This window comes from Chelonia mydas, chromosome 7 (genome assembly GCF_015237465.2).
Source record: "Chelonia mydas isolate rCheMyd1 chromosome 7, rCheMyd1.pri.v2, whole genome shotgun sequence".
Lineage (NCBI taxonomy): Eukaryota > Metazoa > Chordata > Testudines > Cheloniidae > Chelonia > Chelonia mydas.
In genome coordinates, this window is record NC_057853.1 from 91,210,379 (window position 1) to 91,228,884 (window position 18,506).

An 18,506-nucleotide genomic window follows, 5' to 3' on the forward strand; every position below is an offset into this window, starting at 1 on the left:
ACCAATTTAAGGTGTCACAAGTACTCCTTTTCTTTTTGCGAATACAGACTAACACGGCTGTTATACTGGAAAAGTGTTCTGTAGTGCACTATTGGGGGGTGGGGGAACTGGTCATAGATGAAAAACTGCATCCTGAGCAAGTAGGCTTTAGACCAAAAAGATTGTGTACTGACTACATCTTCACCCTGAGATTGATTGAGAAAGGCCTTGCTTACAGGAGAAGATTAATCTTGAACTTTATAGATTTCACCAAAACTTTGGACTGCATTTATAGAGTTGCTATGGAAGGTCTTGCGACAATATGGGCTTCTTAGAAAGATCATGACATGGGCCAGGATGCTGTATGAAGGTTCAAGATGCTGTGTAAAGACAAAATGGAGAGACTATCTGATTTGATATAGTCACTGGAGCACAACAGGGATGCATTTTATCGCTTTTCCTCTTCTGCATTGTGATAGATTGTGACGTGAAAAGCATCATAAAAGGAAGAAACCATTATATGGAGTAGAGGAAAACTTCAGGATCTCCTTTGCAGATGACGTGTTCTATTGGACACGATGATGATGATGATGCTATGAAAAAGACCAGTACCAATGACAAATGTAAGGTCACCAAAGTAGAATTAAGAATTATCCGGAAGAAAATGAAAGTCATGATCATTGAAGGAGGAGTTAGCAGTGATGGTACAGATGTGATGATGAAGTATACAGCATGGCTAACGAGTTTGTGTATCTTGGAAGCACAGTTAGTGCCGATGGCCAACTCCATAAAGAAGTGGAAGGCAAGTGGAGCCTTTTTCAATGCTAGCAGCTGTCCAGAAAAGCAATGAGATTCACACAAGAACAAAGATCAAGTTTTGTGGTGCCATTGTGACACTCACATTATCTGCTTCTGAAACTTGGCAGATGCCAGAAACCTACAACAGGAAACTTAATCCATTCCATCAGAGATGCTTGCGAAGAATACTTAGTGTCTGCTGGTGGGATTAAGTAACCAACAACTGATATATGGCACAAAGGACTGGCCAGCAGACTGTAAAGACAATTATTTGAGAAAGAAGATTGTAGTTTTAGACCGGTTGTACAGATATCGAAAAACTGTATTCCTAGACAAGCCCTGGATTGGATACTACCTGGGAGAAGTCGGAAAAGAGGAAACCAATAGATGACATATAAGAAAACCATTGAGAAAGATGCTGCTGTCATGGAAACAGACTATAATGGAGGAAGAAACATGGCATTAGATGGTGGAAAGACTGGATTGCTTTGTGTCACAAGAGCATCTAAACCCTCACCGTGCTTCCCAATTTGACCCTTTTTGGGGGGTGATCTATGAAAGGATAGAAGCCAGCTTGAGTCTCAGGACCCAAGATTGATTTGCATGGTTGGGTTTGGAGAAAAACACTTATGATAAACTGAGTACATTTGACATGGAAATCCTTTAGCTACAGTAAACGTGGAACACTGCATTGCTATTTTTATAGTCACTTTTCAAAGCAGGACTACATTTTAAGCTAACAACGAGGCATGTAAGAAGACCTATGTATTTGTACATGACTTGTCTTCTAGGGAAATGAGTTTATTTAAAAAACTAATTGATAATCCCTGCTTTCAGTCTCTGAAGCAGTTCATATGCAAATGTATTTTTCATATGTCTAACTCTTAGCTTTGACCTTTTCCGGAGACTATCAGAATATTTAATTATCTAACTCAGTGCTCCTATAGTATCATGCATTAAAACGTTGTCTGTTTTAACATTAGAAATTAAAGAAGCACATAAAAGGAAAAGAATAATGAAAGAACGATTCAAGCAAGAGGAAAATATTGCTAGTGCTATGGTGATTTGGATCAATGAAATATTACCTAACTGGGAAGGCATGTGAGTAAATGTTTTTTCTAGTGTAAGTCTAATACAAATGTGGTTTGGTTTTTTTTCTCCTCTTAGAACACAGAGGAACCACCAACTTAATGTTCTTTCTCCATACTCCTGACCATATGTTGGACTGATCCTACTAGCCAAAGAAAGTTTATATCCCATCATTAGTGCCTCAGATGTGATGAAGAATTATTATAGCAACATGAGATGTTCCTTACAGAGGGCTGCTAGGCATTGTGGCCTTAACCCTTTTCAGTCCAAGAACATAAGCAGAGAGCTTCAAATTTTGACTTGGGTAGTAGCATGTTATGTTACTGCTAAACTGCTCAGTGAGGTCAGGAAACAGAAATTGCTAAATTTCCTGTTTTTTTTTTTTTTTTTTTTTTCCCCTAGGCGTACTACCCGAAGAGTTCGAGAATTGTGGTGGCAGGGGTTACCCCCAAGTGTTCGTGGGAAGGTCTGGAGTCTAGCTGTAGGAAATGAATTAAATATTACTCATGGTGCGTGTCATGTATACATACTTTTATGCACAATTCTTTACTTTGTTTATCCAAATGTGTACCTATCTCCCCCCCCCCCCCCTTTCTTTCCTTTGTTTGCTGTCTCTGATATGGGGGGATGATCCCTTTTACAGATCAGGTAATCAGAAATCTTGCACTTTGCCACTGAATGGTTGTCAGCTTATATGAAGCTTTTTCTTTTAAAAAGGTCAGAATATAGTGAGTTTAATACAGTTTTTAAAATGAAGAAAAAAGTCAGATTTGAAGAAAACCACTGACACCTTTTAGGATGTATTTATTATAGAAATAATATTTCACAGCCTTATAAGCAGAGTCCTTTGTGAGCTATGAGGACTTTTTGTTTCCATTCTAAACACCTCTTTTCATTGCTGTGTAACTACTATAAAAAAAATTGCACAACTTTTTATTCTGGGGCACACCTTTTGCGTATAAAGACACATTTTTCCCCAAAGATACATAAAGGAATGTTTTTTTCACTTGTGGATGAGAGTAATTAAAAATCTAAGTTGAGGACTGAATTTAGGTATTTGTGATTTTTGTGTGGGCAGGGGGAATGCTTGAATAATATGTACTTAAATGAGTGTGGTTATAATATGCTCTAATGACCTCCAGCTCATTTAAAAAAGAATAAAAAGGCTGACTTGTGTTTAAAACTTGGTGCTAACTTCATTCACACAATTTTTACAAAATTTTATGCATTGCACAAGTTTTAAATATTGACCTGCTTCAAAACTATTTCAGTTCATCAGGCATTTAACCAAGGCTATCAAAATGAGTGTTTGCAAGAGCATAATGTCCAACTAAGTGCTATTCTATTCCTTATATATTGTATATACTATTAATGAGTACTCTGCCTGGTATATGTGTGGTTTTTTGTTGTTGTTGTGGGTTTTTTTTAATAAAGTGCTCTGATGCTATGGACTGTTGGTGAATAGCAAATAAAACACAGCAAATAAACTCTTTTTTTATATAGCTAAAAGACAGGTAGAATAGCTCTTCTAAATTCTGTTGAAGACATGACATAGAGGAAAAGCTCTGGTATACTATGCCAATGTTTAGGAAAGAGGAGTGATGGTTCAGTTGCCTGATAGTTTTGTGGTGTGTGTGTGGTTTTTTTTTTTTTAATTGCAAATAAAAAATAAATTTCCCAATCCCAAACGCTGTAAAAGTAGCAGTTTGGGTAGGCCAAGACACGTCTTCAGGGGTAAAAAGCAGTGTACAATCAAACACTGATTGGTTGCACCTTCACAAGTTCTTTATAATATCAATTTTTAATGGAAACTTCAAAGTAAATTTACTAGCTTTTCATTCTAAAAATAAGTGATAATTCTTGAGCCTTCCATAAGACATGTAAATTTGGTGAGACTAAGGAAGTATGAGAATACAAGACATGGAACAGAGAACAATTGATCACTATCCTCGTTATAACCGCCTTTAACATATTCGAAGACTTATTGACCCCCTCCCCCAGTCGTCTTTTCTCAAGACTAAACATACCCAGTTTTTAAACTTTTCCTCAGAGGTCAGGTTTACTAAACCTTTTATCGTTGTTGTTGCTCTCCTCTGGACTCTCTCCAGTTTGTCCACATCTTTCCCAGAACTGGACACAGTACTCTTGTGCTTTTACAAGTGGGTTTGTTTCAGTAAACGTGTAATGAAAACAAGGATTTTTGTTTCTTTGTTGATTTGAATATTCATCACCGAACAAAGCATAATACAGTAGATATCTCTGGAACTCTATATGTGTAAAAGTGTAATGCAGTGAAATTTTAGTAACCTCATCTAATGGATTTTCTCATTTTAAGATCCTAGACTATAGATTATTTCGGGGGGAGGGGGCAATAGAGACCAGAGCTAAAGAGTTCTGTTTTGATTATTTTTCATTATGGTTGTGTATGTTGGCTATGTTTTTGCTATGTTGTTTTGCAGAACTCTATGAAATCTTCTTATCCAGAGCCAAGGAACGATGGAAAAGCTTCAGTGAGACAAATTCAGAGAATGATATAGAAGGTGTGTTCTTACAATGATAATACCAAACATGATTTGCAGGGCTTTTTGTATGGTTTGACATACAGATGGGCAAATGTCTGAAGGCTCAGAGGTTCAGTTCAGATGAGAATTAAAACCTTCAGTGTGTTCAGGTCCAGTTTGTCCTTGATGCTTTTTTCTTGTAGCAGGTCACCGAGTGGATACCCTCTAGCACTCCCCAGGCCAAGAGAGGTGCCTGCAAAAAGACATGTTGGCGGGAGCAGTTTCTTAATGTCAAAATTAATTTTTAAGTTAATGTTTTTCCTTTTGAGTCTTTGAAAATCCAGTGATGACGACGTCCTTACAACAGCCCTGAGATGGGAAAGTATTAGCAACCGTTTTAGAGATGGGAAACTGAGAGATGAAGAGATTAAGTGATTTGCCTGAGGTCTTCGTCCCAGTCTGGTTCCTAACCGCAAGACCCTTTTGGCCCTCTCAGATCTGTAAAATGGGGATATTAACATTTGTTTATATACATACATCTGTGTAATTTTAAATCCTCTGCATTTTCCAATTTTGTCCCAAATTTCTTCAGTTACATGTTGCGGGGGATGGCTTACTTTTATTGTTGAAAAAATCCTTGCCATAAGTGGTGGTTTATTGTGCTGCTTTTACTGAGATTTTTCCTATAAAATGTCATTTCATAAAATTATTTTTATTTTGTTGTACTTTAAGTAGGGGTACTGTTTTTGTAGAGGTTAATAAAATGTTTACTACCATAACAATCACTTTGTTTTTTTCAAAACACACAGGCTCAAAAACATAGCAGTCATGTGAAAATATTTTTGTCCACATTTCTGCTTAGATCATCCAAATTTTCTTTGCCAGTAAATTACTCAGGCTTTCCTCAGTCAACATCTGTGACTAATCTGAGGCAAACTGTTTTTAAAAATCTTTGTGTATATGAGTATGACACGAAGCTTGATTATCTTTGGCATACATGTTTAAATGACTTTAATATCCTTTTTGTTTTTGCACTGTATTACCACCATCAGTTTGATTTTAATTTTTTTTATTAGTAGTATCACCTTTCAAGCAGAATGTTCAGTTGCTTTTTCTTGAAACTCTTAAAAAGGAAAAATGGGGCTCTAGCTCCGGTTTAACGTATTCATATTGTATTTATGTTGCTTTTCTTATAAATGTACAAGGGAAGTCCAAACCAAATGGACTTGAAGTATGTTTCTACCCCCCTTTTCTCTCCCCCCGCCCCCATGTTTTCAAGAGCAGGAAGATCTGGTAGTTGATTCTGTAGAGAAGTCCAGAAAATACCAGAGATTTTACTTTATGTATTTAGATTGGCCTTAATTCTTTTAGCAAAATATTAATCTTCTTTTTAACATCTTTCCAAAAGCTTTTCTAATCTCATGTATTTTCAAGTTTTCTCTATTTTTCTCCTCAAATAACTTTCTAGCTTTTAAATGTTGGCAGGTATGGCTACCGCCTACGACAGTATTTATTTTACTGATGAGCATTTATTAATGGAAACTTAAATTTTTACTTACTCTGAATTTTATACACATTTAATAAGAGAAAATGAAATTTCACAAAGTGACTTTTTTTGTAGTCCAGGAAGATTTAAAAAAAAACAAAACACCACTGTTAAGAGCCAACTTGAAATGAGTTACAGAAATTAATATTAATTTTCCATTCTACTTTAATTTATTTAAAACTAATATACTCCAGCTTTCACGACAGTGCAGTTCCTGAAACCTGTCTTTAAGCAGATTGCCATGTGGTATCTTGATGTCAAAGAGTTCTTAGTGGTTGCTGCTAACCAATTGAAAAAGCTAGTTGGCAATTCTTGAATTACTAGAGGGACAATTCTGGATTAGTAAAGTGGCTGTTGTTAATTCTGGTTCTCCTTCATGACATTGCCTCCAGAGCCTCACTATAGGAGTTGTGTGACTCTAGCCATGTGATTCTAGAACTGGTTTTCAATAGGAGTTGGCCGTTTAGGGGCATAATACAACATGGAGGTTGCAAATTGGGTGGTGGGGAGGTCAGGGACAGGGAGGAGCAGGAGGGGATCGAGGCAGCAAGAACTTACTGTAACGAATCTTATTTTCTTGTGTTGACCTGATCAATTTTACAAAATAAGGGAATGTTCCAGGTATCAGTGGGCAGAAACCTTTTTTTTTTTTTTTGCTGAGAAATTGGAGAAACAAGAAAAGCCTGATTTTTCACTGATCTGATACTTATATAGTTTCTGGACACAGAAGTGAGGCAGTGATCTCAAAGACTTGCGGCAGGGAAGGATTAGGGTGCCAAAGAGCTTCCTCAGCCTGCAGCACCAATTGGGTATTACATGAGCCTGATTTTAATGGAACTGATGGTATTAAGATCTTGTATGCTATGAATAAGCATTTCCATCCCTCTACAGTAGGGGTAGGCAACCTATGGCATGCATGCCAAAGGTGGCACGCGAGCTGATTTTTAGTGGAACTCACACTGCCCGGGTCCTGGCCACTGGTCCAGTGGGCTCTGCATTTTAATTTAGTTTTAAATGAAGCTTCTTATTTTAAAAATCTTATTTACTTTACATACAAGAATGGTTTAGTTATATATTAAAGACTTATAGAAAGAGACCTTCTAAAAACGTTAAAAAGTGTTACTGGCGCGCAGAACCTTAAATTAGAGTGAATAAATGAAGACTCGGCACACCACTTCTGAAACGTTGCTTACCTCTGCTCTACAGTTAGGGTGCTCTCTACAAGGGCTCAAGAAACATCTGTAGCATGCCTTAGAGGGGTTCCTGTCTTGGAGGTGGGGGGAGTTAGGGTGTGCAAGGAGGGGTACGCAGCCTCTAACAGACATTGCAGGCTAAAATATTCTAGGTTATGCGTAGGGGTCACATACACTTACAGTGAGATCCATGTGGAGAAAGGCATCTAAAAGAACTCCAGTTATTGTAAACTAAATAGCCTCTCTTTCAAAAAACAGGTTTCAGAGTAACAGCCGTGTTAGTCTGTATTCGCAAAAAGAAAAGGAATACTTGTGGCACCTTAGAGACTAACCAATTTATTTGAGCATAAGCTTTCGTGAGCTACAGCTCACTTCATCGGATGCAACTTGCATCCGATGAAGTGAGCTGTAGCTCACGAAAGCTTATGCTCAGATAAATTGGTTAGTCTCTAAAGTGCTACAAGTACTCCTTTTCTTCTTTCAAAAAAGTTCTCTCAGTATGTTCCCAGGTATGCAACTCTTACAATATGGCTTTGTGGAGGAAGTACATTCAGAGAACAAGAATTAACTTTTTTTCTCTCCTGTTTTAAACACTGACAATTTCCTGAAGTTCCTTCTGCATATGCATGTGTGACTTCATATTGACTCCTAAAGAAATGTCTATAGAATAGCATATTTTATCCATTTTCCTGAGTGGCTTTTTTTGTTTACTTGCAGATGCAGGTGTGTCTGTTGCTGACCGTGAGGCCAGCCTGGAACTAATTAAGCTGGATATATCACGCACATTTCCGTCCTTCTATATTTTTCAGAAGGTGAGAGGTTTTAAAATCTGTTTCATGAAGAGGCCATAACTTTGTGAATTCACATTATGTACTGTATGTCAAGAGTTGAAGAGCTTGTGGTGTCATTTGAATGAAGTATATTTGCACTGGAGGTGTCCATTCAAAATACATGAAAGAAGTTGAGATGAGATTTTGTAGCCCTTGAACGCAAGACGCCATATATGTTTTTTATGTAGCAGTGGTGGTATTCTTGAGAGTAACACCATATTAAGAATTGCTTTTTAAAATTGTAGATCCTGAAGCAAAATTAATGTGTATGGTGAAGTTGGGGATTCAGTAGTTATGAATAGCATAGTAATTTAGGGTCTCGCCTTTGAAACTTAAAATAATAATTGATTGGTTTAGTTACCTACATTGAGGAAAGCTTTACAAAAGTATTCACATTTTTTTCTCTCCCCAAGGGAGGTCCATATCATGATCTCTTGCATAGTGTCTTAGGAGCATATACGTGTTACAGACCTGATGTGGGATATGTAAGTATTTGCTCTATACACTGATATATTTTAATAGTGTAGATATCAAAGCTTCTAGTTCTCTGAACTTTTATTGTGCTGTGCTACCAGCAGTTTTAAAAGTAGTTCCCATCTTTATGAGCATATGATGCATATATCTCTGAAAAACTACTTGATGTTATGGTCAGTTATTACAGGTCAGGAAGTTCTGTAAAGAAAGTAGATTGTTGCTATTACAATGCTCTTTTAAAAAGTCCCAAACACTGTTGTCTAGATAAGATGGAGGTGAAACATGTCAGCAGGTAGAAACAGTAGGAGAAATTGATAGGCACTTTGCTACCTGAAAATCTAGGAGCAGAGAAGTCAGAGGTGTAAAATTTAAATGTAGCTAACTATTTATATATGCACTTAGGGAGTGTGAGCTGGGGGCATGAGAACAAATGGCATTGGCTAATGGGAATGTTACAGTAGAGTCAACTGTGTAACTAGAGTGTTGTCTCTGTTCCAACCTAGTTGGCTGTGCCTGTACCCTTTTCCATGTGATTTATTTCCCTCTAGCAGTTTTTCCATATCCTAACAACGAATTTGGGACCAAACTCTGTCTTTGCTGAGCTAATGAGCTCTGCATCCAGTCTGTTGTCTTCCCTACAGAGAGGGAGCATTCCAAGTCCCAGAGCACCTTTTGATCACCCAAGGCCTTCCTGGAAGCTCAGTGACAAACATCCCCAACTTGCTTCTGCAAAATAAAGATGATTTTCTTGGAGCCATGTTTTCGCTGTTTTTAGCTACATGTTGTAAAGAATTTTGTAAATTACTGCTTTAACATTTTGCCTTTACTTAATCATGTTGTTTTGTATACATCTCAAAATTTTGTCTAACTGGTTAATGACATATTGCAGATTATAAATATTTGCATTTACAAACATTTAAGATACTGTGCTATTTATTTTTTGTGTGCTAATTGCACTTCCCCATTGAAGGTACAAGGGATGTCCTTCATTGCCGCAGTACTCATTCTCAATCTGGAAGAGGCAGATGCTTTCATTGCCTTTGCAAACCTCCTAAACAAGCCATGCCAGCTGGCCTTTTTTCGTGTGGATCACAGCATGGTATGCTAACAGATTGTAAAGTATTAAACTTTGATTTTGTTCTTTCATTCAGAACATATTCTTACTATTAGTAACCTTTTAATCCTTCAGTTGTTTGGATAGCAAACAATTTCTAATGATGGTTAGAATTAGACAATCAAGCTAGTGTGATTAATTACCTAAAGACATTCATTTCTAGAGAGAAATAAAAAAACAGAATTTGTTGTACTATGGACAAGTTTTAAGGTTTGAAGATCTTCAATTTTTGTGATACTTCCCCCCCTACAGATGCTGAAATATTTTGCAGCGTTTGAAGTATTCTTTGAAGAAAATCTCCCAAAACTATTTCTTCACTTCAAATCATATAGTCTTACTCCAGATATATACTTGATAGACTGGTAAGTTAATGGCCACAGCAAACCTGATTTAGCAACTGCCTGTGATTTCCCTATTTTGCTTCACTCCCCCACCCCCAGCAGAAGTACAGTATACGTCAAGAGTTTGTGTGGGACCAAAACTATCTTCAAACTTTGTGGGTCTCATGAACTCCTGGAGAATTACTTTGCATGGCAGCCCTGGCAGCAGCACCTAGTTCCAACATCAGTGTACATTTATGAACTAGAAGTAGAAATAACACATGCGTTCATATAGAAAACAAGATACAATTAATTTAAAAGGCCATTTGACCTTGCTCCAATACCACATAGTTGAGATGCTTAGTTGTAACCTTTGCAGGAAGGAGGAGGCTCAAGGGAGTGACATTTTTGTCCAGTTGTAGTGGTAGAGGGAGCAGTAAAGGGATACTGAATAAAAGAGTAAGAGGAGAGTCTGAAGGGAAAACTAAGGTAGAGGCAGAATAAAAGAATAAGAATTGAAGTGAAAGGATAGACTTAGAAATAACAAACACATAAAAGTACTTAATGTTCAAGTTGGAGGAATACACTAAAAATCAGGAGAGAAAAAGATAATGGAAGAATGGAAACAAGTTAGTACTCTAAAAATGTGGGCAAAGTACCATAATACATATTTATATATACATTTAACAGATTAACATTTTAAAAACACTTTTAATTGAGTTGATCCATGATTGGTAACTATGAGAGACATCGGCTGGTAGTGCTATTATATCAAATATATTAAAATTTATTGGAAAGAAAATATTAAAGGTTGCTACCTCCACACATCTTCAAAGGAGTTTATATTGGTGGCAATACAAAACACATGTAAAAAGATTTTTTGCCCCAAACTAAGTTTCCTCAAGTTTTTAATGGATTCCAATATTCTCCTTTTACGACTCTAAAGTGTTTTGTGAGGTGGTGTGCATTGAAGAGCTGTCTTACTTCATCCCAGAAATGACTGGATTTAGAAATGAAGTGATCCCGAATGTCCTGAATTGTATATGTTGCCAATGTCTAATGTCTTGTCACCCAAGTAAATTTCATGCCATCATTTCCCAGAATAACAAAATTTTGGCCCGACCCTAAAAAATGAAATCATTCAGAAACTGCCAACCAACCTAAAATTTGTTTTGTGAACATGCCCATATGATGCCTCAAGCCTTTTCCAACCAAGTGGACAAAAATACTACTGAAGCCTAAACCAAAACAAAATTCAAGGAAAAAGCCCTGTTCAGAGTGTTGTATATCCCTACTCCACACTGTTTCTTTGGAAACATTTGGATTGTGGTGGGTGGGAAATATCTGAATTGCTCTATGGGGGAGGGAAAGAAGGCGGCTCTCAAATGTAGCATGGGAAGGAAATAGCAGATAATCTCAGATTGGGAATTCAGATTCTAGGGGACCATTTAAAACTCTGCTAGCTTTTAAAATTGCAACTATTTGACAAAGAATAAAACTAGAAAACATTTAGCTCTTGAACATGTCAGTGCTAATTTGTCATTTGATAGCTTTCAGCAACCTAGAGAAGGGAAGGGTATGGAATCTGATCATGTTTCTGAAGCAAAACAATAGCACTAACCAGTTACCTTTTTATACAATTATAGGATCTTCACACTCTACAGCAAGTCACTACCACTTGATCTGGCCTGTCGAGTCTGGGATGTCTTTTGTAGAGATGGAGAAGAGTTTTTGTTTAGAACAGGATTAGGAATCCTTCGATTATATGAAGATATCCTCCTACAGATGGACTTCATTCATATAGCGCAGTTTCTAACAAAACTGCCTGAAGACATCACATCAGAAAAGCTTTTTAGTTGCATTGCAGCTATTCAGATGCAGAACAGTAACAAAAAATGGGCCCAGGTGAGTGAAAATAATAATGTGAATAGAAGTAGTTAATACACATTTCTCAAAATAGACAGTGGCCTGTATAAATTCAGAACCTGTAGGGTAACTCCATTATAGAGTCTACTTTCTGCTGGAAGTCTGATTCTACTTTTAAAACAAACAAAACTGTATCAAAAGCATATGTTTGGATTGCTCTCTCTTTCTGTGAAGTGCATCCTACTTATCTATTTGAAGAGCAGATCTGGTGTCATTCGTGGAGGTGATTGCTTACTACTTCCTTCATTGGTAAATAAGTGCAGGAAAGGAAGTTGTTCAAGTGCTTGTTCATGTCAGTTCCAATTAGGTATGCCGCCGCATGCATGGCAGCCAGAAAGTTTTTCCCCTAGCAGTATCTGTCGGGTCGGCTCAGGTGCCCCCCTGGGGTCATACCTTTATGGCGCGGGATATAGAACCCTGCCGACCTGCCACCCCATCAGTTCTTTCTTACCACCTGTGACGGTTGGCCGGAATGCTCATGGCTCTTGCTCTGTAAGTGCAACTCCCCTAGTTTCTTGACTTCTTCATGTAAATAGTTTGTATGTAGTGTATAGTTGTATTAGTTTAGATTTAGATATGATTTAGTTGGGGGTGCACCTTTTGCCCCCCCCCACCCCCTTTTTTCCTTTGTACCAGGGCATGCCTCAATCCCTGGGGTTTAAACCCTCAATAGACTGTGGCAAGCATATGACCCTCACACTTCTTGCCTGAAGTGTCTTGGGGAAGGCCACCTCAAGGAGCACTGCAAGATCTGCAAGGGTTTTCGGCCAAGCACCCAAAAAGAGAGGGAGCAGCGCCTCAAGGTACTGCTGATGGAGGCTGCTTTGTTTCCCCATTTGGACCCTGGCTTTGCGGAGCAGACGCCAAGCGCCTCAGCACTGGTACGTGGTGCCCTGGCACAGTCAGGACATGAGTCGGTGCCAAGAAAGGACTCTAGTAGAGACTCTTGGCACCGGCAGGCGTTTCCTCATAGGAGCTCCGCACAGGGCAGTGGGTGGTACCTTTCTCATTCTCTGGTCCCCCACAAGAAGAGAAGACCCGAGAAGGGACATTCCCCCATGCCCAGGGCAGCACTGTAGGAGCCCGCTGTGAGACTCATGTACGGCCACGGGAGCTCAGCCTTCGTATCGAAGGTCACGTTGCCTCCTGCCAATAGAGCTCGCTTGTTCGGACCTGGTCAGACAAGTCGTCCTTGGCAGTAGGAAACCTTCCACAAGGGCTACCTACCTGGCCAACTGGAGGAGATTTTCAATCTGGTCAGCACAACGCTGTCCATTTCCAACTCTCATGTCCATAGCCCTCAGACTACCTTCTCCATTTCAAGCAGCAGGGGTTGTTCATGTCATCAATAAAGGTTCACTTGGCTGCCATTTCTGCCTTCCATCCAGGTACAGGTGGTCGGTCTTTGCCAACCCCATGGTCGGTCGTTTCCTGAAAGGCCTCGACAGGCTATACCCACACATCTGACAGCTGGTCCCAGCATGGGACCTCAACCTGGTCCTTTTCAGACTAATGGGGCCATCTTTCAAACCACTGGCAACATGTTCTCTGCTGTACCTCTCCTACATGGTGGTGTTTCTGGTGGCAATCATGTCAGCCACGAGATGTCTGAGCTCAAGGCCTTAACATCAGATCCCCCTTACACTGTGTTCTATAAGGATAAAGTTCAGTTCAGACTGCATCCAGCTTTCCTTCGTAAGGTTGTCTCCCAGTTTCACATCAATCAGGATATCTTTCTCCCAGTTTTCTACCCTAAGCTGCGCTCTAGCAGTGAAGAGCAAAAATGTCACTCGGACGTTCGCCAGGCATTAGCTTTTTGCATTGAGCAAATGAAACCGTTCCAGAAGTCCATTCAGCTGTTTGTTGCAGTAGTGTACAGAATGAAAGGGCTTTCCAGTCTGCTCCCAAAGGATTTAGTCATGGATCACGTCCTGCATCCCGGCGTGCTACGACCTTGCGAAGGTACCTGCCTCTTCACTTACAGCAAACTCCGTGAGGGCGCAGGTTTTGTCAGCTGCATTCCTGGAGCATGTTCCAATCCAGGAAATATGCAGAGCAGCAATGTGGTCATCAATACACTTTTACCTCACATTACACTATCGCCCAGCAGGCCAGAGACGATGCAGCCTTTGGTAGAGCCGTGCTGCAGTCAGTGAACCCCTGAGCTCTGACCCTGCCTCCAAACTTGGACTTGGTAATCGCCTAATTGGAATTGACATGAATCAGCACTCCGGGGGGGGGGGGGACAGTTACCTACCTTCTCATAATTGTTCTTCAAGATGTGGTGTTCATGTCTTTTCCAATATCCACCCTCCTACTCTTCTGTCAGAGCAGCTGGCAAGAAGAAACTGAGGGTGTGGCGGTCGGCAGGGTCCTGTATCCAGCGCCATAAAGGCGTGACCCCAGGGTGTGCCTGAGCCGACCCGACGGATACTACTAGGGGAAAACCTTTTTGGCTGCCGTGCATGCGGTGCACACACACCTAATTGGAGTGGACATGAACAACACATCTTGAAGAACAAGAGTTACGAGAAGTTATGTTTTTTTGCCTGCTCCATGGTCATGGAGCTTTGAAGGGAACCATAATAAAATGGTTGCCCTAAAATGAATAGGCTCAGGCATCCTTAGGATCCTGTATAAGACCAACTTTCCAGTGCAGAAACAGTGGGGAAAATGCTATAGTTAGAGGCCAGAAAACAAATATTTATTGTAAAACCTTAAATCTTATTTATTATATAAAATATCTCCTAACTGGGAAATTGACTAAGATGTAGGATTTAAAGTTTATATAGGGCACTTTTTCAGCAATATTTCTTGCTTCTATATAGTGCAGCTTTGAATTGTGGCATTTGAATCTCTTGTGGGCTTCAGCAGCTCAGGAGCTGGTCACGTTTTTCTATATTTGCCCAGAATTTCTTTCTTCGGAAGTTTTAGAAAAATATTTAAAATCCAATATTCGGCAAATGTTTGCACTATTGCTGCTGAAATCTATACCAGACTACAAGAGTACAAAACCCAAGGTTGGGATGAAAGAGAAGCTAAACACATTTTTTGCTGTATCAGGCTCTCTTGCACACTGAGCAGTGAAGAACAGGTACTTTAAGTGAAGCCATCATGTGGGCTGGGCTACTTGGTAGTGCTTTGTCTGTCAAATGTCTGAGCTCAGTTCTGTTTGCTTCTGGAGGAAGCTGGAGGTGTGGGAGTACTCCATAGGATGGAGTGGAAAGGGAAGTGCCTTGATTGTGGCCAGTAAGGATTAGTGGTATCTGGCTTCTAGTCCCTTTCAGTCAGTCTCTTCATGTGGAGTTGGCAGTTACAACACTTGGCCTAAAGATTAGACATTAGGGGAAATGTAGGGATCCTCAGGTTTATGATAAATGTAAATCCTTGCTGAGAAAAACATCTGTATTATGATCTCTTTATAAGGGTAACCTATGTTATGATAACTATTTTAATATTTAATTAACATTTATTTTTTTAAACCTGCAAATCATTTTAACCTGCCTTTTTAACACTAATTTATAGGTATTTGCCTCATTAATGAAGGACAACAAAGAAGGGGACAAGAACCATAGCCCAGCACTGAAAAGCTAATCTCCATAATGTAAAGGTCTATTGATGTAGAAAACCACTTGATTAAAAAGGATTTATTACATCATTTTTACGTGAAAACCACTATAGAGAAAAGCTTAAGAAACACGAGAAGAGACAGTATTTGACTGAGTACAGTGGCAGAAATTGATGAAATCTTCACCCTGTTGCCAGTATTAAATAGCTTTTTGTGGGAAGAATTGTTTTCACAGAAAGCAAAATACTAGAACTTGTGAAACTGAGAAGTGGGTAATACATATTTAATATTTAAAAAGAATCTGCTTAATGCAATAAATATTTGTAATAACTTTTGTTGGTACTTACAAAAATTTAGACATACTTTTTTTACAAATACCACAAAGGCACTTTTTTTGGGGAGTGATGAAAATATTAAATAAGTACTGCTATCTGAACCAAACACTCTGGTACAAAATTACCACCACAATTAACCAGTAAGAAATATTGTGGACCAAATGAGTTTGTTTCGGTATGTTTGTACCAGATAATATAAAGTATTGGGGTATGTCTTATTTAGCTCACTTAAATTGTAGCTTCATTCTTCAGTTTAGGCAAATTTAACTCAGGAACTGTGGAAATATTGTGCCCTATCCTGCTACAAATGAAGTCAGTAGCAAAAGTCCAGTTGACTTAAATGGTGGCAATATCAGGCCCATTATTTGTAGTGTATTATAAAGGTGTGTATACACTGCAAATTAAGGTATAATGGTAGCATGGGTAGGTATACTGGTGCAACAATTCTTAATCTAGTTAGCATGAGTAACAGATGGTTTCAATCATTTGTTTTTTGAAGTGTTGGGTGTGCAGCTTTCTTAAAGGAAAATTAAATGGATATTCCATGAACTGTTTGCCACCAACAGTTTATCTTGCTTAATCATTACTAATAAAAGAAATGGTTCTCTCTTATGCTTGATGGTAAACACTAAAAAAAATCTTCTGACAAGTCTCTGTATGTTTTCAGGAGCATTGATACTAAAAATTTCAGCCCACACAAAAATGCTGAAAAAAAAATGCAGACAGAATAGTTTTTGAAACTTTCTTTTATGGTGTGCAATACTAAAAAATCCAAAAAGCATATTGTTTGGCAATACTTTGCTTTTTCTTTTAATTGTATGAGATCTAAGATCATATGGTACATGTCACACAAGCAGATATTTCCTAGTTTCTAAAATATGTAAAACACAATGTTCGATCTTAGGGATTAGAAATTGAAAACGGATAATACTCTAAGTAGCTAACACTTGCTCTTTCGGAGTCCATTTTTGATAGTATTTAATGTAAATAAATTGCTTACTTGTGATTTTGTAATTGGTCCCTCTGTGGAAATGAAGTCAGATTTATCATTACATATTTTTAAATTTGGGAGGTTTTTTCAGTTGTCCAGTGTTAAAAGCAGAGTCTGCATAACTTGTTCTGGTTAAAGATTTGAATTACAGTGTAGTGCAACTTTTTATGTCGCTATCTGGTTTAAAACTACATTTAAATATACTACTCATAACATACAATTTAAAGTTAAAATGTCTGAGATTTTTTCTTGTGTGTATTCACTACTTTAATTGGATCCAATTTATTTGTCTTTTGTTTTTGAGTTCTGTTGTACAGTTTTCTTACTTTTCAAGTACAAACATGTATATAAAATTGTAAATAGAAGGGATCTAGCCTTCATTTAAGACCACTAGTAACAATCCTGTGTAAATAAAACTCATAAGCAGAACAAGTACTTGCGTCTCTTTTCCCTTTTGGGGGCATCTTCTTTAATTTAATACAGGAGAAAACTCTTGCCTAAAAAAACTTCTTGCCAAACTTTTCTCTTCAATCTGATAGAGTTGTACCTAAAAGATTTTCTTGTAGTGAGGAAAACTGAAATGTATTAATTGATAAGCTTGATGTACTGTGTTGCTGGTCATCCCAGGTGATAGATTCAGCAACATTGCTGATCTATCCCATTTAACATATGTACAATGCACAGCATAGTAGGGCCTTTGGGTACTACTGTAATACAAATGAGTTGATATCGATTTGGGAGTGCTGGTTTGCTGGTGAGCTAGGCTGGGGGTGTGGGGAATGCCCCCATGAAAGTGTTCCACTTGTGGTCCTGTCCTGGGGGTCACTGATGGAGCCAGAGTCAAGGGGGGGCATTTTGCTGTCTTGATAATAGATAGGCATGTTAACTGTGTTGCCAGGGACAGTCAAGGGGATGGAAAAACTGACTTGTATTCAGTGAGTCACTCCTTATTTCATTGTTGACCCAAAGGCACATGTTGAATTTGTTCTGACAAAGGGTTGCTTTTCTGATAGTGTGAGGAGGAGGTGGAAATCAGTCTGTCCTCACCAAAACTTGTTCTACGTCCGGGAAATAGTGAAAATTTGGACAGAAGAGGTATGATGGCGACCTTTCCTCTGTCAATAGATCAGAAGAGGACAGTATTACAATTCAGGCAATAAAGAGGTTAACATTAATTGGATAGTAGTTTGGGCATAGGAGACACCTGAATTGTGAGCAGTAATATCATATGTGCTTCAGGTAGGGTAATCACATGCCCTTATATTAGGGTTTTTGTCTTATATACACAACTATATGCTCCCCCCACCCTCCTGAAAAAAGTGTCCTAATTTTTCACACTTGCTATCTGGTCACCCTAGTTTCAGGTTTTCTTCTGCTGAAGTTACATGCTAATAGAGGATCAGTCTAATCCTCAAGGGTATAATGAAAGGATTGGTCCAGAACCAGCACACATTGGAAATGGTTACTATTGCTTTCATAGAATCATAGGACGGGAAGGGACTTTGAGAGGTCATCTAATCCAGTTCCCTGCACTCATGGAAGGACTAAGTATTATCTAGACCATTGCTGACAGGTGTTTGTCTAACCTGCTCTTAAAAAAATCTCCAGTGATGGAGATTCCACAGCCTCCCTAGGCAATTTATTCCAGTGCTTTACCAACCTGATAGGAAGTTTTTCCTAATGTCCAACCTAAACCTCCTTTGCTGCAATTTAAGCCCATTGCTTCTTGTCCTATCCTCAGAGGTGCTTTCATGAAGCACCTACTGATAACTCTGCTCAATGAAAATCCAAAACAGAAAAGTGGTTCTGCATTACAACTCACACCAATGCTTGTGAATTATT

The 18,506-nt window shown here is 38.7% G+C and overlaps 1 protein-coding gene across 7 annotated transcripts in view; it reads left to right on the plus strand.

The window, feature by feature from the left end:
* TBC1D12 (TBC1 domain family member 12) overlaps positions 1-17,096 on the plus strand; it is a 95,217-nt gene extending 78,121 nt beyond the window's left edge. For all 7 annotated transcript variants that reach the window (XM_043550722.1, XM_043550724.1, XM_043550723.1 and 4 more), the window contains 9 exons: positions 1,761-1,878; positions 2,269-2,375; positions 4,326-4,406; positions 7,824-7,918; positions 8,350-8,421; positions 9,381-9,509; positions 9,777-9,886; positions 11,491-11,749; positions 15,296-17,096. In XM_043550722.1, coding sequence (XP_043406657.1) covers positions 1,761-1,878; positions 2,269-2,375; positions 4,326-4,406; positions 7,824-7,918; positions 8,350-8,421; positions 9,381-9,509; positions 9,777-9,886; positions 11,491-11,749; positions 15,296-15,364 — 1,040 coding nt within the window. In that variant the 3' untranslated portion in view covers positions 15,365-17,096. The remainder of the gene's footprint in view (positions 1-1,760; positions 1,879-2,268; positions 2,376-4,325; positions 4,407-7,823; positions 7,919-8,349; positions 8,422-9,380; positions 9,510-9,776; positions 9,887-11,490; positions 11,750-15,295) is intronic.
* The last annotated feature ends 1,410 nt before the right edge of the window (positions 17,097-18,506 follow it).